The sequence below is a fragment of the Cynocephalus volans genome, chromosome 6 (assembly GCF_027409185.1).
Source record: "Cynocephalus volans isolate mCynVol1 chromosome 6, mCynVol1.pri, whole genome shotgun sequence".
Taxonomy (NCBI): domain Eukaryota; kingdom Metazoa; phylum Chordata; class Mammalia; order Dermoptera; family Cynocephalidae; genus Cynocephalus; species Cynocephalus volans.
This window is the reverse complement of record NC_084465.1, coordinates 39,519,702-39,546,312: the sequence shown is the minus strand read 5'-3', so window position 1 is coordinate 39,546,312 and position 26,611 is coordinate 39,519,702. Positions and strand designations below refer to the sequence as shown.

The 26,611-nt window shown below is 34.2% G+C and overlaps 1 protein-coding gene across 1 annotated transcript in view; it reads right to left on the bottom strand.

The window, feature by feature from the left end:
- TFEC (transcription factor EC) overlaps positions 1-26,394 on the bottom strand; it is a 46,346-nt gene extending 19,952 nt beyond the window's left edge. The window contains exons 1-2 of the mRNA XM_063101035.1: positions 26,215-26,394; positions 14,751-14,837 (exon numbers count right to left, since the gene is read on the bottom strand). Of these exons, the coding sequence (XP_062957105.1) occupies positions 14,751-14,837; positions 26,215-26,394 (267 nt within the window). The remainder of the gene's footprint in view (positions 1-14,750; positions 14,838-26,214) is intronic.
- Positions 26,395-26,611: the final 217 nt, after the last annotated feature.

The window sequence follows — 26,611 nt, the reverse complement described above, 5'->3', positions numbered from 1 at the left end:
GGAAGATCTATCTGTAGTTGTTTGAGAAACCTCCATACTCTTTTCCATAGTGGTTGTGCTAATTTACAGTCCCACCAACATTGCAGTAGTGTTCCCTTCTCTCCACACCCTCACCAGCATTTGTTATTTACTGTCTTTTTGGTTATAGCCAGTCTAACTAAGGTGAGGTGGGTATCCCAGTGTAGTTTTAATTTTCATTTCCCTGATGACTAATGATGTTGAGCATTTTTTCATGTACCTGTTGGCCATTTTTATGTCTTCCTTTGAAAAGTGTCTATTCAGCTCCTTTGCCAGTTTTTGAATTGGGTTATTTGTTTTTTTACTGTATAATTGCTTGAGTTCTATGTGTATTATGAATATTAATACCTTGTCAGATGCATAGTTAGCAAAAATTTTCTTCCACTCTGTAGGTTGTTGTTTCACTCTGTTGATTGTTTACTTTGCTGTGGAGAAGCTATTTAGTTTGATATAGTCCCATTTGTTTATTTTTTCTTTTGCTGCTTGTGCTTTTGGACTCATGTTCATAAAGTCTGTGCCTAGACCTAGTTCCTGAAGTTTTTCACCTATATTTTCCCTTAGTAATTTTACATTTTCAGGTCTTATACTTAAGTCTTTAATCCATTTTGAGTTGATTGTAGTATATGGTGAGAGAGGTGCATATCTAGTTTCATTTTTCTGCATATAGATATCCAATTTTTCTAGCACCACTTGTCGAAGAGGCAGTCTTTTCCCTGGTGTTGATTTTTATTGCCTTTGTCCAATATCAAATGGCTGTAAACCTGAGGGGTGATTTCTGGGTTCTCAATTCTGCTCCACTGGTCTGAGTGTCTATTTTTATGCCAGCACCATCCTGTTTTGGTTACAATAGCTTTTTAGAATAACTTGAAGTAAGGTCATGTTATGCCTCTGGCTTTACTTTTTTTTTTTTTTTTTTTTTTTTTTTGCTCAGGATTGCTTTGGCTATTTGTGGTCTTTTGTTTTTCCATATGAAAGTTAAGATTTTTTTTTTTTCATTTCTGTGAAGAATGTCATTGGTATTTAATGGGGATTGCATTGAATCTATAGATCTCTTTGGGTAGTATAGACATTTTCACTATGTTAGTTCTTCCAATCCAAGAGCAAGGAATATCTTTTCATCTTTTTGTGTCTTCTTTAATTTCTCTCAGAAGTGGTTTGTACTTCTCATTGTAGAGATCTTTCACCTCCTTGGTGAAATTGACCCCTAGGTATTTTTGTGTATGTGTGACAATTATAAATGGGTTTACTTTATTTCTCTTTCTGTTAGTTCATTATTTTAGTATATAAATGCAACTGATTTGGGGGCATTTATTTTGTATCCTGCAATGTTACTGAAGTTATTAACCATCTCTTGGAGTTTTTTGATAGAGTCTTTAGGTTTTTCTATATATGGTATCAATTGCATTTCTGTATACCAAATAAATTAAGAAAATGATTTCATTAAAATAACATCAAAAAGAATAAAATTCTTAGAAATAAACTTAACACAGGAGGCAAAAAAGACTTGAACACTAAAATCCAAAATATTCTGCTGAAGGAAATTAATGAAGACATAAATAAATGGAAAGGCATTCTGTGTTCATGGATAAAAAGACTTAATATTGTTAAGATGACAATACTACCCAATCAATCTACAAATTCATTATAATCCCTATCAAAATCCCAACTACGTTTCTTAAAGAAATAGAAAAGTTCATGCTAATATTCATATGGACTCTCAAGGGACCCTGACATAACCAAAATGAACACATTTTGCAAGGTAATTTTCTGGATTAAATAGTTTTAAGGGGAAAAAGTGTAACATTTTCAAGAAATATATCATGCTCCTTTTGTACAGTGCTTTGAAGTGGTAGAGGCAAGAGGGAATATATTCCAATTTATTGAGACCAAGCCATACAAAGACATTAGGAAGAAGGAAAATTATAGGCCCATTTCACTCATGGCTATAAATCTTAAGCAAATATTATTAGTAATTTGAATTCAAGAAAATATAAACAAGATAATTTGTCATAATCAGGTTGTGTTTTCCATAAGTGTATTTTATAATATTAAAAGAGAAAAAGAAATCTATGATCATCTCAATAAACTCAGGAAAGTATTGAATAAAAGCTCACCTCATTCATGATAAAACTCAGTTTATAAGGAATAGAAGGGACCTTCCTTATTTGATAAACAGCATATCTGAAACTTTGGAGCAAATATAATCCTAACTGAGGACCACTTGACATCATACCCTTTAACATTCAATATTGTATTTGAAATTCTAGCCAAGGCAATAAGGTAAGAAAAGTGGTATGTTCACAGTACCAAATGTACTTCTTGATGTAGAAATTAATATTAAAAGAAAGCATGTAATTTACAAAATGACACACACTGCATGACATCCTTTCTATATACAAAGTTCAAAGCAACTAAAATAAAAACAAGTTTGTTATGTTTTTCTAGCCCAAAGCATGGGAGAGTAGCAATCAAGAAAGAGGACAATGCTGTCCAGTGTGATAACAGTTGAGAACTAACAACTTGACAATGGTGCAAGATTTAAAAAAAAAAAAAAAAAAGCCTAACTGAAGTCTTTATATTTTAAAATAAATTTTTAATTGAATTTTAACTGATATTTATATAAAATTAATTGTACCCTTAAAATATATGTTTTATAGACTTTTTGGGGTAAAAAATAAATAGTTTGACGTAATATTTCTTTCCTACAAAAACTCTACCACAGAAATCGTTTCCTAAAGGAAAGCTTTCCTACATCTTCAGGTTTGAATATTCTGATCCTGTTCAACAATTTTGTTACTCGTAATATCCTACTGCATTATTACATAAAGCTGCTGATTTGATTACATGCTGTATGACGTGCTTCTCTGTATCTGATTCGATACAAATTGTGAAACAGTTTATAATGTCTCTTGTCCTCTGATTGAAATTCTTAAGGGACAAAGTTTCAATTAGACATTTGCTTACCATTCGGATGAGCAATAATGTGCATTTTATCTTTCATTTTGTCATAATCATTTCTTTTTTTAAATAGAAGTTGTTAATGTCTCCAAATTACAATTTTAAGTCTAGAAGGAAAGACAGTGAATCTTCCACTGAAATCCAGTGCAGTAGTAACATGCTTTTGAGAAGATAGTAATTTTCCATAACCCTAGAAAAATATATCTTTGCCTATGTTTAAAATCACTGCTGCTCTATGAGGAAATAAAATCTAGGTCCAAAATTATTGTAGAAACATCCTAAAAACTATGAAAATATTTATATATCCATTTATTCTTATCAGGACAAATGTAAATGACAATATAAATAAACTGACCTAACCACTTCTAACAGGTATAAAACTGTGCTATCTACCCAAGTGAATCAATGTGCAGTATATGCACGTATTGCAATAACACACTGTACCCCAGAAATATGTACAAGTAAGTGTTAAATTTTTTTTAAAAAAATAATAATTATCTGACCTAAATTCCACATATGCTTTTCCTACTGTTATGGCCTCTTCCCTCTCCATATATTATATCTAATCTTTTACCCAGTTATAACATTTCTTTTCTTTTAAATCATTCCTTAGTTTGAATTTTATTCTCTATTATCATACCTCAAGATCCTCAGGGCTCCACGCCTAAATTATGTCTCTGCATCTAGTATCTCTCATCTCTCTCAATTAACTCCCAACTGCCCCTCTCTGACCAACTTACATTTTAAAAATACAACTTCCTTCTGATCTCTCCCATATCAAGAATCTAAAATCTAAAATCCCTCCCCTTTAACTCACATATTAAGCCCAAATGCTTGTGTCTAGCTTTCAAAACCTCATTACATAGCTCCACTTTATCTATTCAACATTATTTCTCACTACTATCAAGTTGTAAAAGATTTCTTGTCACTACGTATACACATATTATACCCATGACTTCTGTATTAGTCCGTTTTTGTTGCTATTAACAGAATACCCGAGACTGGGTGATTGATAAAGAAAACAAAATTTATTGCTTACAGTTTCTGAGGCTGGGAAGTCCAAAGTCCATCTGGTGGTGGTGACAGTGACCCAGGGGTCTCACATTGCAAGATGGTGGAAGCAGAGAGAGAAAGACAGACTCTCCTCTTGGTCCTATAATCCAATCACCTCTTCAAGGCTCCACCTTTCAACTACCATAGGAAGGTTTCCCACCCTCTAACAGTCACAATGGGGACAAAGTTTCTAATTCATAAAACTCAATTTGAGCTTCAGAGAGTTTTGAGGGGACATAATTCAATCCAATACAACTTCCAACAACAGATTTTAAACTCCAGTGGGAGGGAGGGAGTGGGGAGAAAGATTTTACTACAAGAAACATGTGAATCCATATATAGGGAATTTTTAAAAGAAGATAATAAAATGCAAGCATTATTGCAACATGTATATTATGTTATAGATAGTTGAGTATTTATTATATTATATATCAGATATTAAGCCAATCATGTTTCATAATAATAAATTAAATAACAATATCTCAAGTAATCTTTATAACAACTTTATGGGGTAAGTATTATAATTACCATTTTAAATATCAAAAATAATTAAAGCTCTGAGAAATTAATTAATTATCTCAAGATCATAAAGCTTTATAAATAAATAGAGAGCCTGGATTCAAACCCATGCCCATCTAACTCAAAGACTAGATTCTTTTTTACTTCCCCTGGTGTAGAAGGGCCCATGCCTTTAACATTTTTAATCTTAAGTGTTTTCAATATTCACAAATGTCGAAAGCCATTGAAATATTTTTCTCAGTTTATTCTTTATCTCTGCTATTTTCTGAACCTCGAATGTCCTCACCCCTTCAATAAGTATCAAAATCCAACCTACCTCTATGGCTCAACTTAGAGTCCAAGCCCTCTCCAACACTCTTCCTTATGGCAGCTTGATTTATCTTTCTCTTTACCAAAATTCTAAAGGACTAATAAACTCAGCCATAAATATTCTAATTTAATTTGTATTTACTGTTTCATCATTCTTCATTTGCATTCAGCCAGCAAGAGAGAAGTATATACTAACTAAGTCCCTGAAAATGGATTATTTACGTAAACCCTGAGAATTTTCTGTAAAAATATATATGTAATATACATAGATACATACATATATTACATCTCCCGGATAATCTCAAATCTCCCAGATAATCTTCTTATAAATACAAAAAAAGGAAAGAAAATCTATAGTCACATATTATATTTCTAGATAATTTCTCAGTATAAATACCGAAAGAAAAAAAACATCTTACGTGTGTGTCTTATCACATATTTAGTGTGAACCTAATCTTTACGTGTGTGTGTTATCACATATTTAGTGTGAACCTAATCCTTACATGTGTGTGTGTTATCACATATTTAGTGTGAACCTAATCCTTACGTGTGTTTGTGTTATCATATATTTAGTGTGAGTTCTAGGGAAACAGGAAAAATATTAAGTTGTCTGGATCCTTTATTTTGCTTTTCTATGAAGATATTCGTTGTGAGCCTAAAATGGTAAAAGAAAGCATAAGACTATTAGACAGGATAACTATAAACATAAAAAGAAGACAAAATTCAGGAATAAAGAGGAGTGTCATAGGGGAGCATATACTGTACGGTGTGTGCATACATGACAAAAAAGCATTTGAAACATTAATTTCTTTCTTTTTGAGTGTTTATTTAGACACAGTAACCTGATATTTCCAGTTTTAGGACACACATCATTGATTTCCCTCTAACTTTATTTTATTTGCTAAAGCAGAGCCATGAGGTTTGAATGATAAATATTGAACAGAGAAATCCCACTGTGTTATCATTGTGATTATTATCTTTGTTCCATTATAAATGAATAAAAATAATGTGTTGGGCTGAAGTGGGAGATCCTGTGATCTTGTTGAGCTGGCTTGTAACACATATAGCAAAGATAAAATGCAAAACAGTATGACACTTATGAATACTTTTGCATCATACATTTTATATGCACATAATCAATTTAGTACTAAATTAATAAAAGCAATTATTAATGTGAACACTTCAACAAACAATAGGGAAACCCACACCTTTCTGATTAAGAAATCACAATAGAACATTAGTTTAAACAATTTTTTTTCTCGCCTCTCCCCAGTTTTAACAATTTTTTGCTAAATAGACTGTAACAACTTTTTTTACTGTAGTCCAGAGCACTAAAAAAAACTTGTTATTAAACAAGCTTGTCAATATAGCAGATTATATTTTACACATTTTGAAGATAAATTTCTATATACCTTATTTTATTGACTATATGTTTAAAAAGTTTAAATTCAGTATTTAAGGTGGTTTCATCTCCAAACATTGAAAGAACTCCAAAATGTACTTGCTCACCAGTTTTAACTTTGAAGTGTCTATAATCTTCACAATAGCAATGGTTTTCTCTTTCTCCTTCATCATTTTCTTTTCCTTAAACTTGCAAACAATAACTGGGAGAGCTGTGCAGAAACTTCTGCATTAAGGTGAACTTTGGTTCTTCCTTGGACTTTAAGACTAATCTGGTCTAGATTGTAATTGACAAAAGCTTGTTCATTGATGTTATGCATTCCTTTCAAGTTCCAACCAAGCACAAGAGGGTTGTTAATATTTACTCAGTCTTCATCTCTGGAATGGTCTTGCACTATAGCTGTTTACTTAGATTGCCAAATGCCACTGGCATTTACAGACACCTGATTGAAAAATACCTACATATTAAAATAAATGAGTTACTATGCACAACCACATTTCTGAATGAAGGGGGTGAAACTAAGACTAATGGGTACAAATTATAAAGAGACAGACCTAAACTCAGAGGCTAAACAATCATTTGTCTGGAGTGTGGAAGAGGAACTAGTCTCCACTTCCTTCAAATCCCATCATTCTATAGCTCTACGAAATGGTTACCTTCTTGAGACCCCTGGCACAGCAGAGTGGGTAGGATCGTTGTATTTGGTTTCATACAGGACTGGATTCAAACCCCTGCTCTTCCACTTGTTAACTGTATGAACTTGGGAGAGTTATTGAGACTACTCTAAGCCTCATTTGTAAATTGATAATAGGTAATAATAGTCTATCTCATAGGTCTGTGGTGATGATTCATGCTAGTTTTCACAAAGAGTATTTTGCACAATCCTTCTTACAAATACTGTCAGGATCAAAATGGAGTAATTTCTGTTAAAAAAAGAAAAAAGAACACCACCCCCCCACCGCCAAAAAAAAAAAAAAACCCTGACAAACAGAGCTGCAGAAGGCCATGAAGGAAGTGTTCTCACACATATATGCCTAATAACAAGAACTATCACAAAGAACTCTGCAAACTCATGATATCTGCCCAGCAACTGTTGGTCCAGCCTCAAACTGGTGTTACCCTAGTTATTGACCCTTGTAGCCAAGGATAACTATGTTCCAAAACAATTATGAAATCCCCTATCATGTTCTTTGAAACTGTTTGTCTTCCTTTACCTCCCTGAATATGCACTTACTTTATTATGGCATGCATATTTCCATGGCACTGTTTTATTCCCAATTAAATTCTCTGTTTTCTTAGAAAGTGTCTTTCTGTTTGGTAACGACAACATTGAATGGAGAATTCCCACTGTGTTATTATTGTTATTGTTATTATTTTTGTTCTGTTCTGAGTGAATGAAAATAATATGCTGGGCTGGAGTGGGAGATCTCTTGTCCTTGGTGAGCTGGCTTATAACACAAGCAGAAAAGATAAAATGCAAAACAGAGAATGATAACTTATAAATACTCTTGCATCATACATTTTACATACACATAATCTATTTTCACACACACATACAGCTATCCAATGCATGGTAACTATTATTATTGTTGGCATTATCCTTGTTCCTATTGATTTTTATCCATTAGAAGTATTTCTAAATAGAAACTATAATGAGATTAATTATTTTCAGTGCTGTATGTGAATTTTGGAGAAATTCATTTAATATGCATTTGCTAAGCACCTATGATGTGCCAGGCACTGTCCTGGGTGCTAAGAATAAAATAATGAACAGGCTACTGTTCCAGGCTCCAGGCCCACAGCAGTGAACAAGGCAGACAAAAATCCCTGTGTTCAAGGAGTTTACATTGTAGAGGTGGAAGCACACAATAAACAGGTAAATAAAATAATAAAAAAAGATATTTTTTGTTACTCTACTCATAAGTGTCAGAGGGTATATAAATAAGGTATTGATTTAGGGAGTCATAAGGTGGGGTCTTTTAGGCAGGGTAATTGCAGAAGCCTCTCTTATGAGACGACATTGATTAAAGATCTGAATCATAAAGAGGCAGCTATGCAAAGACCGGGGATAAAAGTATTCCAAACACACCATAAAGGAAGTTCAGTGGTTCTAAGATGATAATATGCTTGTCAATTTTAAGGAGCAGGAAGAAGACTACAGAGCCTAAATCCAAAGAAAAGTCCTGACTGATAAAATGTCTGGATTATATTCTGAGTATTTCAGGAAATGAAAAGAACGTTAAGTAGGGAGAAACAGGATCTGATTATCGCCGTAGGAAGATCATTCTGGCTGCTCTGTGAAGAACAGCTAAAAGAGCGCAAGAAGTATCACGAAAACTAAGTCAGATTCTGTGGCCATAGGGCAGGTGGAAAATAATGGCAGCCTGGGAAAATGTTTTAGGAGAGGAGATGGTGAGAACGGGAAATAAGAAGACATACTGATAAATGTGCGTGTGTGAGTAAGAGAGAGAAGAGTAAAAATTAAGGTTTTTTTTTTTTTTTTTTGGTTCCATATCAACCAAAAGCAAATTTGGGGTGGGAAACTAAAGCTTCTTTTCAGCTATTTTAAGTTTGAGATGTCTGTTAGAAGCACAAAATATATCAAGTAAGCAGTGGATATATGAGTACGGCATACAGGGAAGAGATCTAGGCTGGAGACGGATTGAGCTCATCTATAAGGTGTGTACAGATATATGAGAAAAGAGGGCCAAAGACTGAGCCTTGAGACATTTCAGCATTTAGATGTCCATTAGAGGAGAAAGAGCAGCACGGTGGGTGAAAAACCAGAGAACATGGTGCCACACAGAACTCCAGGTAGTACTTCAAGAGGGAAGGAATGGCCAACCCTGTCAAATGCCACTGAGGAGCCAAGCCAGATAAGAATGGAGATGGAATCAATCTAAATGTCCATCAACAGATGAATGGATTAAAAACCTGTTATATATATATGCACAATGGAATACTACTCAGCTATTTTAAAAAATGATATCCTATCATTTGCAGCAACATGGTTGGAACTGGAAACCACCATGTTAACTGAAGTAAGTCAGGCACTAAAAGACAAATACCACGTGATATCACTCATATGTGAAATCTAAAAAAAAAAAAAAGTGGTTCTCATAGAAGTAGAGAGTAGAATGATGGCTATGGGGGTGGGGGAGCGAGGGGAGGAAATGGTGGACTACTGAGTACAAAACTATGCTATCTACCCTAAGGGAATTATTGTGCAGTATGTGCCTATATTGAAGCAACACTCTTTACCCCACAAATAAGTACAAGTAAATGTTAAAATATTTTAAATAAAACAAACAAACAAGAATGGAGAATTTACAATGGCTTTTGCATTGATTGATTTTAAGAGCCCTTTTAGAGTTGTGAGGACAAAAGCTCTATTGGACAGGAGAGAATGAGAAGTGAGGAAGTGGAGGCAGGGAGTTTTTTTACGTAGGGGAGTCATGAAATGACATGGTAGCCAGAGAAGAAATGTGTTCAATGGGAAATGTTTGTTTTGGTTTGATTTTCAGTGTGTGTTATAAAAGACTAATGGAATGCTTATATTTATAATTCAATAGATCAGCATATACCGATGATATGGGAAGAGGAGTATTTAGGGAAGGAAAGTCCTTGGGAAGGTAAGAATGAGTGAAATCCAGGACATAGTGGTAGGAACTGGCTTTGGATTATAAGCTAGGACAATCATTCTGCCATATTAGAAGGGATAGCAGAAAAATGACAACAGGAGCAGATGGTTTAGTAGAACTGGTGATGCAAAGATAATGAATAAATTCCAATCTGATTGCATACATTTTGTCTCTGAAATATGTCATGAAAGGGAAATCTTCTGAAAAGTGGAAATTGGATGGGGATCTTGGAGATTTAAGAGAAAAGAGGGTGATAAATAGTTGTCTCAATTAATGGGGATTTTACCAGGGAATGGCTTCATATTGTCTGGTAGTGCCCCTGTGAAATTTTGGTGATAGATTTAGGTAAGTACTCTGAGCAATGCTGTGAAATGCTACCCATTTATCTGCTCAGGTTAATATGCAGCATAAAATAAGAGATGAGTTTAACCAGGGTTGGGGCTTGGCCAGGAAAGTAAAATGAAGGGAAATGGGGACATGTTAAGAGTGTTTGCAGGAGAATTGGTTATAATAAGGGGCCAAGGACTCTAGACAGGTTAAGGAAGAAATTTTTTAAATATTGCAGTTAGAAAGTAACACCTATTAAAAATAGTAATTGAATCAATTGATTTGAAGTCTCAACAAGCTTGAACAATTGGTAACCTAGGAACACTAGAGCAAGTGCACTGGAAAAATAGGATGTGATGGTCAAAGTGTAAAATAAAAATGTTAAGGGTATAGAGAAATTGGTAATAACAAGATCTAGGATATGATCATGTGAGGGATGGTTAAAATAGGGAGGAGAAAAATACCATTGGCACTAAGAAGACAGAAAAACTGGAGGTTGAAGCCTTGATGAAAGCACACCTGATTTGGTTGGATGTTCCTTACACTTTAGCTTTTTACAGTCCCGTTTACACAGCTGTTGCAGTAAAACTAATTGACAGGTGGCTGAGTCTCCCGACCAAATAGAAATTGAGAGGTAACTTTGGCTTAATTAATCAAAGAACAGTCACTAATCACTCAACATTCCTCACTGGGTCGGAAACAACTGGGCTAAATTGATCTTTAAGAACCTTGAATTAGTGGGTAGGGGAAAGAGGGAGAGAGGAAAAGGAGAAATTAATAAAGGGACATGAAAATCAACTATATTGTATACTGATAAATTAAAATTTAAAAATTAATTTAAAAAATAAAAATGAAAATGAAAACCTTGGCCAGCCACCCCAAAACAAAACAGACAAACAAACAAAAAATCCAAAAAACCCCAAAACAAACAAAAAAAAACTTTGAGCTATTTCATTCAACCTGATAAATTTTAAAAACCACCACCATAGTCCACACTTCCCTTAGCAGCTTCTAAGTTTTCCACCAACAGAAATTAAAACATGACTTTTAATTAAACTTCTGTGCAGTCCTGGTCTTAGAATAAATCTTGGTTAAGTGATCTCCAAACTTTTCAGCTCAGGCCACACCAAAGGAGCCCTAAAGTTTAACAGTACACTCAATAGTTTGCTCTTGAGACCTTGAATATTTATTTCTGTGAAAACTAGAAAAAAGCTGTGCAAAATACTTAGAAAAGTACTTGTCATCTAGCAGGTGAGCAATTAATAATAATGTTATTATTGATAAATATCCTCATTTTTGAGGCTTCCAATAATCAACATCTGTTGACTTAGTCTGACTACAATCCATCCACAATTAGTTTGGTCACAACGCCTCTTTTCCTGGTTCTCACTCTTAGTCTTGGTAATTTGTTGCGTGGAGCTACTCAATCCAAAACTCTGGGGTGGGCCCAAGATGCAGAGAAAGTGGCTTACGGATAAATAAAAGGCAGAAGTTGCTCCAGTACAGATTATATTACAGAGCTTTAACTAAAACTAAAGGGAAAAGCAGCTTTCTTCTGCGAGGTCTCCAAGCCTGACTGAAATGGATTCATTAGGGTGCATTTAGATATGAGAGTCAGAAAATCCTGACACAATTATTTTATAAAATAAAGGAAAAACATATTACCTAATGTGAAATCCATAGACAAATAAATCTTCAGGGTCATATAAGCAGCATTTCTTTGCATTTTTCTTGACATTTTCTTCATTTCTTTTGTTTTTCCTCAGTTTATCTGCCTTTTGGTAATAAAATGGCTACAGCCCTTCCATAAGTCACATTGTCCTATAACATTATGGAGAGGCCAAAAAACCCTTCTCTTTTTTGAGACTCCTTTATCAACTGAAGACAACTTCCTAACAGGTCTCAGTAACCTGCTCACATATGCCAGAACTGCAGCACAAAACCATTCCTAAAACAATTTCTGGCAAAAGAAATGGGGCCTCTAGGATAGGCTTAAATTAATCAGAAACTTCCTCTTCCTTGTGGAGGAGTGGATGTCTGAAAAAAACTAGGTTAGCATGAAAAAAGTGTATGCATGGCTGGCAATAGGCTATGATAGTGTCTGTTCAACAGCTGAGAATAAAGCCAGCAGAGAAGAAAACAGGGGCAAATTTATGGAGGGATGTCCACATACAATATTTCTTAGGGATTTTCAGATGGGATGAATCGGTAAGTTTCTTTCATTCTTAAGCCCTTTAAGAGTCAGGTTCTACCACCTGCAACCAAAAGTTCACTGGCTAATACACTTACTGAAAGCATTCCTCTGATCTAACAGGTCTTTATTTTTATCTACACGAACTATAAAAATCCTTCAGTTTCCTACCTCTATTCTACCAGCTATTCTTATACATTCTTTTTTTCTCACTTCTTGCCTTATGTTATTCTCTTAACTTGCTACTTCTCTGCCTTCATGTCTATTTCTTAAAATCTTAACTATACTTCATAACTATATTTCAAGCATCATCTCTTCCTAAAGAACTTTCAAAAATTCTCAATTTAGCATGGTTTCTACTTCATTTGAGTTCCAGAGCAACTGTCTGGCCAGTGTTTAAAATATACACACATATAGTCTACTAAGATGTAAGTTAAAAATAGCCTCAGAGATCAATATTTTAATTATTCCCATAATGTAGAAATAGATAGCAGAGCAAAGACAGGTTAAATGATTTGCACAATGTCTAGATCTGGGTTTAACAGCAAGATCCATACTCTTTCCCTCCCTGCCTCTCGGGTATGACTCACTGTAGTACCCCACTATAATGTCATCTCTTGATACGTGAATTGTCTCATTCAACTTTTAGTCTCATATGGTGCAAGTATTACAGCTTGCATAAAATAAGTATTCAATAAATATTTTGTTAATTGAACTGTTTGGTTTTATATGTAGATCTAGAATCATACATGATCATTGATTGGTCAATGGCATGTATTTCTTTACATAAATACTGATAGGCCAGTAATGTCTATCTTTTTAAAAGTACATTCTGTATATCAAAAGCAAATTCCTGATAGTAATTAAATACCAATTTGTACTAAGCAAGCCATTCTACACAGCCTCGACAAAACAAGTAAGGTAATTTGCGAAAGAGAATGCTTCAGTTTATAATTCCAATGAATTAAGCACCATGTACAAGGAAGAAAAGACTGTGGGAAATTAATATCATTTCTTTAAACCCAGAAGTTGTATACTAGTTAAGAAAATAGTATCCTCGTGCTGTCAAATTAGACACCAAGAAATTAGCATTAATAATACACTTGTCTAGAGAATTAGTCAGCTCATGTATTTTCCTACTTGAAATCTAAAGTCAGAAAAGATACAGTTGTCACTCCAGTTAGTCTAAAATAAATAAATACCTACAACAAAAAACAGATTTTGAACCTCATTTGATTTTTGGCAGGTAATCCCTGTATTAGTATTAGTGATTTGTTATATGTGGGGGTCTTGCATGCCAGAGAAAAAGAGGGAAGATATACCTCCGTTAATTAGATAGTCTATTTGGGATTTAATAAAGAAAACAGAGATGTTTTCACCAATTTTTCTCAGGGCTCTAAATTTAAAATATCCATCAGAGCACAGCCCAGCCCGTTGGTTTACTGTTGAACAGTCCACAAAACAAAATATATTCAGAACTAACTTTCTTTACATTAAATGTTTAAAGTAACAATTCAATTACAATCATTCATATTCTTTTTTCTCATGTTTTCTAAAAGGTCTTAAACCATAAACAAAATAACAATAACCTTTCAAAATGTGCTGAAAGACCTTACACACCCTTTACAGATAACATTTTTTTGTGATTAATAAGTGAACAATGAGAAAGCAACAGCAATTAAATAGAAGATAAGATACCATCCCTTCACTGAATATTATTTCAGGAATTTGAACTGATTTCAACATAGAAGTCTTTCTACATGCTTTAAAGAGGGCGAGGCCTATTCTACCTTTTGTTAGTTCATCTCTAACCTCTGGCTCAGAAGTAAATTTATATTTTTCATTGTTGTAATCTTTTTTTTCCTGTACAAAGATGTAGAGCCTCTGAATCTGATCAGTATTAGTCATGGTAAAATGGTCAAAATTTAGTCATGACCTTATGAAGGTGTTTGATTACATGCTGTGCTTCAAATAATAAATCTGAAGATTAAATAACTCAGAGAAAGTGCTACAGAAGATTAGATATATAATTAGATGGATGTACATAGATATTGGAGAGATAGAGAAACAGATAGACACATAATACATACAGAGGTAGATACAGAGATAAATACAGAGATAGAGAGAGAGGAAGAGAGAGAATAGTACAAGCCCCGTAATATTCCTCAATAACATTGTATAATCTTTTTTCTGCACCAATAAATATTTTCTAATATTCATCTGTTATCTGGTGTCAGTTTCCAAAGTGCAGAAGAAAACACCATTTGCTAATCAAATGAATTTTTTTATTTATTTCATTCTCATTGACCTCCTTAGGTCTGGAAACACTTACTGTTCTTTGCATTAGCACAGGAGAGTCTGTTCCTTCCTCTTTAAAACTTGATTCCATACCGATTATATCCTCAGTAAGGTCCTCCATCTAGTAAAATATAATACATTTAGGATATTGTACATAAAATAAAAGTTGTACTTCAGTCTGAAATCAGAAAAAAAAAATTCTGGCAATCTTTAAAAGTTTGTCAGACAACTTAAGTTGAGGTTATATATGTCAAAACCCAGAATATTTTAGAACTGAAAATGAGATAATTCTGATACTCTCTGATTTGTTGCTTTCCCTTGTATTTGCTCCCACAGGCTGACAGGTGACAGCTGGACAAAATACCCTCAGCTGGTCCTTTGGAAATAAAATCTACATAAATACAGAGGTTATGAGGAAGAACTCAAGCCAGAGTTCATGTACTTAACATGCACAGAGATGACTTCCTACAAACTTTACTTTTCTTTTAAAATGTTTTGATTGCATCTTACAGATGGATATCCAAATATCAATGGTCAAATTTTAGCCAACTAGTCCACATGGATATAGACTACATGGAAACAAATTATCCCACCTTCTCTAATGATGAGTAACAATGATAATAGTAGTAATAGCAATAATAACAACAAAACAAAGAACAATAATCATAGACACCTTAAATAACAACAATAAGAATCACTTATGTAGTGCATAAGATGTGCCAGGCACCATTCTAAGTGCTTTGCACGGTTCAGGTCATTTAATCTTCACAACATCCCTATGAAGTGAGTGCTATTATTATCTTCATTGTACAGATGAGGAAACAGAGAAAAAGATGTTCAGTAGCTTGGTCCAAATTATAAAGTTAGTGAGTGGGAGAGACAAGACTGAAATCCTGGAAATCTGGCTCTATAGTCCTAACCTCAGTCAGCTTTTCATTCCCTTTCTCAACTCCTTTCTAAAATAACCTTCCTTCCCTTCCATACTTTACCTGGGAGAGATTTTAAAAGCTTATATTTTTAAAAGACCATGCTTGCTTCACTACCTCCCCCACTCCCACCCTTTCTCTCTCACCTCTTTAGCTCTCTTCTCTCCCATCATATTCTCTTTAGTGAAATTTTGAAACATGTTGCAAACTTAAAGATATTGTGAATGCAGAATTTATGTCACGGTAGTACCAGAGTTTCTCATGTGCAGAAACCATCGGGAGTAAACTTTGGTAAATATGGAAAAACATCTTACTGATTCCCCCCCAGTGTTATCTTCTAAGTAAGATTTCCAAGGAACTTAGAGAATCAAGTGTTCAGAGCCCTCTACTAAGATACTCTCATAGGTGATATGACAAAAAGTTGGAACACTATCCATATATTAACTTGACAAATATTTGTCAAGTAATGTCTATTGTGAGGCCTTGTTGTAAGAACTGGAGCCACAACATCAAGGAGCATAAAGTTCCAGCCCTCGTGGAGCTCAGATTCTTGAGGAAACAGATAATAAACAATAGCAATAGTTTAATAGCAAGCAGTGGTCTGAATAAATAAAAGCAGGTAGGGGATAGAGCTTGATGGGAATAGATGTTATTTTTGAAAGTAGTCAGAGAAAGATTTGCTAATATTTGGACAAGAATAATATGGGAAGGTTAGTCCTTGGAAAGGGACCAAGAAGTGCAAAGAACTAAGGTAGGAACAAGCTCAACATGACTGAGAGGGAGTGAACAAGCCAATGGGAATGGAGCAGAATGCACAAGGGCAAGAGGGGTTTGAGATGAAGTTGAAAAGCTGGCAAGAAACTAACAATGTAGAATCCTTAAAGCCAGTGGTGTTCGACAGAAATTTCTGCCATGATGGGAATGTCCTGTAGCTGCACTGTCCAGTACAGTAGCAAATAACCACATTTGGCTACTGAGCACATAGAATGTGGCCAGTGTAACTGAGGAACTAAAATTGTAATTTCATCCAATTTTTTAAAATTTCATTGAATTTGAACTAATTCTAAATTAAATTTAAGTATCCATATGTGTCAACAAATTAGGAATAGAAAGAAAGTATCTCGACACAATAAAAGCCACATATGACAAACACAGCTAACATACTGAATGGGGAAAATTTGAAAGCTTTGCCTCTAAGAACAGGAACAAGACAAGCATGCCCACTTTCACCACTCTTATTCAACATAGTGTTAGAAGTCCTAGCCAGAGCAATTAAGCAAGGAAAAGAAATAAAGGGCATCCAAATTAAGAAAGAGGAAGTCAAATTGTCCCCATCTGCAGATAACGTTATCTTATATACAGACTCCACAAAAATCTCTTAGATGATTGAATTCAGAAAAGTTGCAGGATACGAAATCAACAAACAAAGCTCAGTAACATTTCTATACACCAACAAAGCTGAAAAAGAAATCAAAAAGAAATCCCATTTACAATAGCTACGCCAAAATAAAATACCTAGGAATAAATTTAGCCAAGAAAGTGAAAGATCTCTACAATGAAAACTACAAAACACTGATGAAAGAAATTAAAGAGGACACATAAAAAATGGAAAGACATTCCATGTTCATGAATTGGAAGAATTAATATTGTCAAAATGATGATACCCAAAGAGAACAACAGATTCAGTGCAATCCCTATCAAAATACCAATGACATTCTTCACAGAAATAGAAAAAAAAATCCTAAAATTCATATGGAACCACAGAAAAATCCCAAATAGCCAAAGCAATCCTTAGTAAAAAATAACAGAGCTGGAGGTATTATACTACCTGACTTCAAAATATACTACAAAGTTATAGCAATAAAACAGCATGGTACTGGCATAAAAACAGACATATGGAGCAATGGAGTAGAATAAAAAACACAGAAATAAATGCACATGTTTATAGCCAACTGGTCTTGACAAAGGCTACAAGAACTTACATTGAGGAAAGGACAGCCTCTTCAGTAAATGGTGCTGGGAAAACTGGAAACCCATATGCAAAAGAGAGAAACTAGACCCCTATCTCTTCCCATATACCAAAATAAACTCAAAAACTGAAAGTCTAAATGTAAGACCTGAAACTATAAAACTGCTAGAAGAAAACACAGGGAAACACTTCAGGACATAGGTCTGGGCAAAAATTTTATAGAGAAGTCTTCTAAAGCAAAGGCAAGAAAAGCAAAAATAGACAAATGGGATTATGTCAAATTAAAAATCTTGTGCACAGCGAAGGAAACAATCAACACAACAAACAGGCAACAAACAAAACAAGAAAAAATATATGCAAACTATTCATCTGACAAGGGATTAATATTCAGAATACCCAAGGATCTTAACAGCAAAAAACCCCAAAAATTCCAATTAAAAGCTGGGCAAATGACCTAAAGAGGTCATTCATTTCTCAAAAGAAGACACACAAATGGCTAATGGGTACTGAGATGTTGATGCTCAACATCACTAGTCATCAGGCAAATGCAAATCAAAGCCACAATGAGATATAATCTCATCCCAGTTAGAATGGCCATTATCAAAAAGACAAAAAATGACAAATGTTGGTGAGTATGTGGAAGAAAGAGAATTCTTACACACTTGTGGGTGGGAACCTAAATTAGTGCAGCCATTATTGAAAACAGTACGGAGATTCCTCTAAAAACTGGAAATAGAACTAGAGTGTGATTCAGAAATCCACTGTTAGGAAAGGAAGTAGCATGCTGAAGAGTTATCTACACCCCTAGGTTCATTGCAGCACCATTCAAAATAGCCAAGATATGGGACGAACTTAGGCATCTGTTAGATGAATGGATAAAGAATATGTGGTGTGTGTATATATATATATATATATATATATATATATATATATATATACACACACACACACACACACAATGGAATACTACTCAGCCATCAAAAGGGAATGAAATCCTGTCATTTGCTGCAACATGAATGAGCCTGGAAATCATTATGTTAAGTGAAATAGGTCAGACACAAAAAGATAAATACCACATGTTCTCAATCATATGTGGGAACTAAAAAAAAGTTAAGTTTATAGAAGTAGAGAGTAGGATTGTGGTTACTAGAGGCTGCAGAGAAGGGGCATAGGCTGAAGTTGGTTAAGGATATGAAATTATAGCTAGATATGAAAAATAAGTTCTATTGGTCTATAGTTAGTATATAGTGTTAGGCATCTACAATTAACAAGTATTTATTGTATGTTCTCAACTGGCTAGGAGAGAGGCACTAAAATGCTCTTATCACAAAGAAATAATAAATTTTTTCAATGATGAATATTCTAATTACCCTGATTCAATCATCACACATTGTTTACACGTATTGAAATACAACTCTGTACCTCACAAATATGTACAATCAATACACATCACTTAAAAATAAATAGATAGATAGATAGATAGATAAAATAACCGCATGCGGCTGGTGGGTAATGTGTTAGAGAGTACAGCTCTAGCCACAGACAGGTTTTTAGATGTTATTCCATGTGCACTGAGAGAGCTTTAAAGGATCTAGGATAATAAATGTGCATGTTTTGTTTCTTTTGTTTAGGCTCGTCTCTGAAATTTTTAAAGCAATTCTTGATTGCTACTAAACTCAAGTTTTTATTTATTATATTTCACTTATATTCCACCATTAAATGGACAACAAATTTGCACTGAACAGATGTGAATAAAAACCTGAGGAAAGAAAAATGCTAAACATAATTTATGGTAAATGCTTTTCATTTGGGTATTTCTAGTGGTTGTAGTAAAAATTACAAGTTAAGTCATTCATTTCTTTTCTCTCTGGAAGCTTATGTCATGAATGATCCACTCTCTTGCATCTTTAATTTTTCCCTCTTGCCTATGAACATGCTTAGGTTTCCCCTATTCCATAAAGAAACTCTGCTTTCTTACATGTAAAATTTCCTTTGAGGCTCTGCTTTTGCCTTTAAAACCACTGTCATTTGTGTCATCTGTCTATATGACTGCCTTTGTCCCTGATTTATAGAACATTTTGGTTTTTCCACTATCTTAAACTGATATTAAGGGATAAAATCCATCTAAAAACCTTGTTTTACAGCTTCCAGAATCTTCACAATCAATAACCTAGGAATCCAATTATTAATTAAAAGAAGACAACAAACACACTATTTATATCAGATAAAACAAATTAACAGATCAGACAAAACAAGAATTATAAATCAGAAGAATAAGCATTTTTAAAATGATAAATTAAGATAATAAAATACAAAGAAAAACAAATTGTTTTGAGGAAAATCAAAATGTAGATAATAGTCATGGAAAGCATAAGGCTCAAGGAAAGAAAAACATTTATAAGATTCATGAGATTTAAAAATAAAGGTTTACAAAAAACAAAAATCAGACTTTTCAACAACACTAGGTGCAAGAAGACAATGGGATACTATTTGAAGTATTGAAGGTAAAGAACTTTGAACCTAGAGATTTACAGTCAACACAATATTCTTTAAGTATGTGTATAAAATAAAATCATTTTTATGCATAAAAACTCATAAATTTTAGGGCAAAACGACCTTTGAAGAAGTCTTTCAGGAAGTACTCCAGCCAGAAGATAAATAAAACCGTGGAATTGATACAAAATATAAGAATGAATGAACATCAGTAAAAAATTTTCTGGTCTAAATAACAAGATATAGATACATACATATATACATAAATATGCATGATATGTATATATCTATTTATATTTGTAGAATTCAAGTATATATGCACACATAGGTGAGACAAGAAGACTAAACTATACTAAGGCAGATTTTTATTTAAGGGTATGACATAGGTATTGCCAATCAAGGATATAGATATAGAAAAAATATAGCTATGGGTCTTAAAATATTAAGAGTAACAAGCAAAAAAAAAAAAAAGAGAGAGAAAACTTAACCTGTCCAGTGGAGGATAGCAAAGAAATGGCAAATAAAGAATAGAAAGTATAATAACTTAAAAATATAGAAAAAGATAACTTAAATCCTAATAGTAATTACATGAATATAAATGAATTAACATACTGATTAAGACACTCTCGAATTGGATTTTTAAAAGGTACTGTAATATTTCATCTATAAAAGACACATTTAAAATAAAACAATAGAGAAAGCTGAAACAGTGAAAAAAGTACCATAAATATGACCAAAAGGAATGTCACGGTAGCAATTTCAATATTAGGTGATATAAAATTCAAGGTAAAAATTTAAAGAAAAAAATAACACCAAGTGATTATGAATGAACTCATATGCACCGAAAAATAAATACAACAACTGTCAGAATTCTATAGTAAAATAAATCAACACTTGTAGTTGAATATTTTAACTCACCAGTTTCAAAATCGGATAGTTCAGCACATAAACCCAAATTTAGACTTCTCTTTACCTGCAAGATCAAGGCATAGCCTTGGGTCTTGTTATAATCTAAACTGCTTTATTTCTGAGATCTTAAATTTCATTATCGTACTCATCAAATGCTGACTTCATTTCAGATCCAATCTAGACCCTGTGGCAGATCATCCTAACAATTTAATTATCCTTTATGCCTTTGCCCAACCATCCCAAGCATCCCACGCAGTCACCTCTCCACCTCCTGATAACTCTGAATTCAAGACAGAATGGCTTGTGCCCGCCATCCTACTGACATTTCTTTTGGTGCTATTTTTATCAACTGTCTGATTGCCAAATTCAATAGATATTTATCAATTCTTGTTTTACTAGACTCTTCTGCTACGTTCGAATATGTGGATCATTTCCTCCTTCTTTAAACGAACTCCTTTGGCTTCAATGGCATCATCCTCCTGGTTACCTTTTTACTTTGCCATTATGGGCTCTCTCCTCTGGCCACCCCTTAAGTGTTGATTATCTCCTGAATCCCATCGTTAGTTACCACTCTTGTCACTGTATTCAGCCTCTCCAGGAGATCTCTTTCTCATTCAAGTTGTCACGAACCATCTACGTGCTGACAACTCTGAAATCTCTTCCTCCAGTCCAGATGTTTCCTCCTCAAGGCAAACTTGAGTCTCTAGCTGTCACCAACATCTCCACGTAGTGATCTCACAGATACCTCAGTTCTAACCCGTTCTAATAGAGGGCCTTATCATCTCTCACTGCACAGCAGAAATAGGCTCTGAGTTGGTCTCCACCCTGCCTCCAGGCATCTTTGTCTACAGAGTCTACAGAGTGATATAGAGTCAAATCTGATTATGTCACCTCAGCCTCATGTTTAAACCCTTAAATGACTTGATACTGCTTACTAAGGTGTACTAGCCTCTCTGTGATTTGTTGACTGCCTACTTCTCCGGTGTCATCTTCTCTGGTGTCATCTTCTCCGGTGTCATCTTCCACCACCATCTGCCTCTCATTTTCTGTTCACCTCCTACTGTTTCCCTTCTCTATTCTTTGCTCAAGCTATTTCTTCTGGCTAAATGTCCTGCTTGCTCTATTCCTCTGACTAAGTCTCACTATTGATGAATTTCTGGATAAGAACAGCACTTCTATGCTCCTGTCTATACCATCTCACTTTCTATACAATATTGTAATTATTTATGTTTATTCTCTTCCCCTAAACTTGGAGCTCCTACGAGTTATAGATAATACATGATGTGCAGTTAGTTCTCTGAACATGTGGCAATGACAGTGTCTCCGAACGAAGGGACAATTGCAATCTTATTTAGTGTTCTCAGATTGTCTCTGAGAAATAGTCTTTTATTTTCAATTGTCTTTTGAGCCTCATCCAAACGTTCTATAAGTTAAACTTACCACTTCCGTGCCAACCTCTACGCTCTTGACCACCAAACTTCTGCTCACAAGGCCTTCATCTATATTAGCCATCCAGCGAAGCTTCAAAAGTCTCAAAATTGCACTAAACTCATCTTTTTCCTTCACTTCCCATATATACCATGTGACACTGAGACCCATCAACACTGCCCCTCTCTTCATTTCCTTTATTCTCCCTGCCACCAACTGTCCTGATTCAGGCTATCGCTAAATTTCATTGTAATCTTTCAACTGTTCACCTAGCACCAACCTTCTTTACTTCAAATCTTTTCCACTCATATGCCATTTAAGTGAGTCTGAAACACAGCATTGATTATGATACTTTTGTATAATAGTAAATACCAATCTTCCCTTTCTTTCTTACTAAGAGCATTAATTTTGTTTCATGAAGCAGTGTGTCCAGAAAAATATCATACATTTTTCTCAGATTCGTATCAGCTAGGTGTGACAGTCTTTTGACTGACAAATCTTAAGTCTGTCGGGTATTTCTGGGAAATTTTTTCTTTTCTTAAATAGCCTTCTTTCTTATTTCTCCCTCTGTTTCCACCAATTTGAGGACAAAATGCTAGAGGTGGAGCAGCCATATTGTAGCCATGAGGTGCCCACTACCATAAAAGTCAGATGGTGAAGAAAAACAAGAGTCTTGATCTATGCTCACGTTCCTGAGAAGCTGTACCAGCCTCAGACTTCTTACTTCTGGGCTTCTTTTCATATGCATTGCTCTATTTTTAAAATGGAGATAATAATAGTACTAAATCATAGTGTTGTTTCAAGGATTAAACAAATTAATCCAGATAAAGCATTTAGAATAGCACCTGACACACAATAAGAACTAAATGAATGTTTGATCTTATTTTTGTTGCTTGTATTGTTAATATTTCATGCTGTTAATGCTACACAAAATCGGATTATTATGGGAGGAAAAACTACGTTCTCATTTAGTTAAGTCACTGGAGTTGGGTTTCTTTTACATGCACCTGATGAGCCCTAACTGATGCAGTTATCACTCTCTTGAGATCATGTTCTAAATTCCAAAGTCTTCTTTTAAGGCCTTCAGCCCCACCTCAATCCTCCTTCCCAGCCTTGGTCTCTTATTTTCACCAAACTGTGCCGCCCTTAAACACACTCCATGCTTGTCTACTCTGTGCCTTGTTTATAGCATTATTCACTGTAAAAATAATATCTTCTGCCATCTTTGTTGTTGATATGCATGTATTTTCTAGAGTACTTTAATTTCACTTCTCTATGGCCTTTCTCATATTATACCAATGCTCTACTAGTCTGGGCCTGGTGGAAGGGCTAAGTGTGAGAGGGTCCTACGTGCTATAGGTAAAATTTGATCTCAAAAGCCCCATGCTATGAAATGTTTATTTTGATTTTATTTTTCTTTATCTTGAAGACCTTTTTTTTTTTTTTTGATTTATATATTGTGTGTATTCTTGAAGACCTTTAATTGCCAAGTTATTTCTACTTTCAGTCACCGAATCCTGAATCTAAGGATGCTCTCACAGACTTATTCTATGGTAACTATGATTTCTGGGGCTTTCTTTGTTTTTTTGTTTGTTCTTTTATTTTTTTCCTGGGGCCTTCTTAGAATTGATTAAATGCTCCCTGTTGTCACAGGAGAACAAGGCTTAGGAGAAAGAAACACAGAAAGATGGCAACGGCCACTATCACCTGAGCTCCCACTCTGCTCTTGTGTTAGAAACTTTAAAATGCAAGCATCAAAACAACTCTTCAAGGCATAGAAATGTGGTGAGAGAGGTCAAGGACCGAGACCAGACAGCTAATAGGTGGTGGTTCTATATATACATATATATATATATACTGTCTGTGTCCAAAGACTGTACACTTTCTGCTTTGAGACATGGACTCCTGGAATCAAGCAAAGAATATTAGGAAATTGCAACAGCAGAGAATACAGCCTAGCTATTTAAAAATAGCAAGTCTATGAACGATGGCACTATGTGAAAATGCGTACGTGATAAGTCAGATTCAAAAAGACCACACACTGATTAAAACTATTACAGACTGAATATGATTAAATGGACATTAATGATGGTTGGAAGAGACTTTTATATACATAGTTAAAAGTACAATGGTTTAAAACATAGAAAAATTTAATCTGCAGCCATTATTCACATTGCCCCTAGGCTACTAACCTCTTGGAACTTTGAATCCTCCCCACCATGTGACTCTCTTTGACTGGGACCACCTAAAGGACCACCAGGAACATGCAAATTTCCTTTATATGTATAAACTTATTATAAAGGTAAAAGTAAGATGTGTGCCTAGGGAATAAAAAAAGTACTAAGTAAAATCCAGAAGATTGATTTATGTTGCTTATTCCATTCTCATTTTTTAGAAAACATAAATAAGATATATAATAAGATCATTTTCTGTGTTTTGCCTAGACTTGACTGGCATATACATATTCTTTAGGATTTGTTTTTTCCTTTAGAAATCAATCTTCCACACAAGGAAATGAACTTTGGAAGAGGTGGTTGTGAGATAAATTGTATTAAGTGCAGTTATAATATTTAGTGTACAGATGATTTTCATCCTATATGTATTTTTACAATCTTCATAGACTGAATAGAGAAACTGATTCTACATTCATTTTTACTTTTTAATTTTTTTTAGAAAGTTCTTTATATATCTATTTATTGAAAAGCTTAAGTAAATATACATGAAGAGATTTACATTCAGTTTTCGATTTCAAGGAGTCCTATTTTGTGGTTGTTTTATATTTCATTAACAACCTACCAGGTCCTTATTCTTTTCTCTTTTCCAGATTAACATAAAATTTGTAAAAGAAAAAATCTTTCCTCTATTGTTTGGAATTTAAATAATGGGATTCTGAGCACTACTCTTTTGTGCCTGAAGGCTACAGGCTTAATAGCTGAAAAGTATTGACCTGAAATCAACAATAATCACCAGGAATGTACATTGAGAGATTAAACCTGGGAGTTCACAGGACCACAGCTCTATCTAACAAATCAAATGGAAAAAAAAAAAGAAAAAAGAAAGCTCAGCTATTAATGTAGTTCTCTGTATTGGGATATTAAAGAAAATCGTTCTTAGTTCAAGTTGTTTTCCAGTTCTATCAACTTTTCTATATTTTTGAAGGTTTATTTACAAGCAAGTCACAATAAACATAAACTTTATGAAGCTAGACACTTATTTAGTGTCCTCTGCACCTCTAAATTTCTGTTATTTAGTAAACGGTAGACTAGTATTTGTTGAAAATCGAAATGAATGTATAGAAAATCAAAAGTAAAGACGTCCTGATACAATTCCATAAAATATTAAGAGCAATAAGATTATTAGTCTTATTCTAATGAACATTTCTAGAGGACAAATTTATTGCTATTTAAACAATTTCTGAATGTTCTATTTTAGTGGATAATTAAGATAATATAACTGTTGATAAATATTTCAAAGTTATCAGAAAACCCTTACAATTAGAGCTAAATCTCTAAACACACACTACTGTTAGTGCCTGGTTTGATTCACACTGTTACATAATTGAATTAAGTATTAAGAAATAAATTATTATAATTTATTATACAAATTAATATATATTAATGATTACAAATTAATTAACTGATTAAAACACATTTATTTTGTTCAATGAATTTGCATTTGGAATGTTTGCTATAAAAATGTTGACTTCAACTTTTCTTTAACAGTGTTTTACTCAAAGCTAACATTATATATTTAGAACCACCCATTAGACTTACATGCCATTTTGTACTGTCATCTTCTTTTCCAAGAGCTAGTAACCTAGTGAGTTGGCTTTCTGTGAGGCCCGTGTCACTGTCTGGAGTCGTGTGTCCCTGATGTACCAGAAGCGCATTAGATGGCACTGGAGGGTGTGACCGTTTAAGAGTCTGGTTGACGATCTGGTGGTCAAGGGTCATGAAAGGTTTTACTTGCAGTCTCTGGACTTTCTGTAATTGAGGACTTGCAGGACTTTCCAGGTGTTCTGGGACCTACAAAATCAAAACCAAACACACAATGTGTTGTATCATCTGTTAAATCAGAGTTGTCCTTTCAACCATTGAATTACAAACACTTAAACACACTGTAACATCTAGTTTCCCTATAATCTACAGTCTACGCTTCTGTTATAAATTA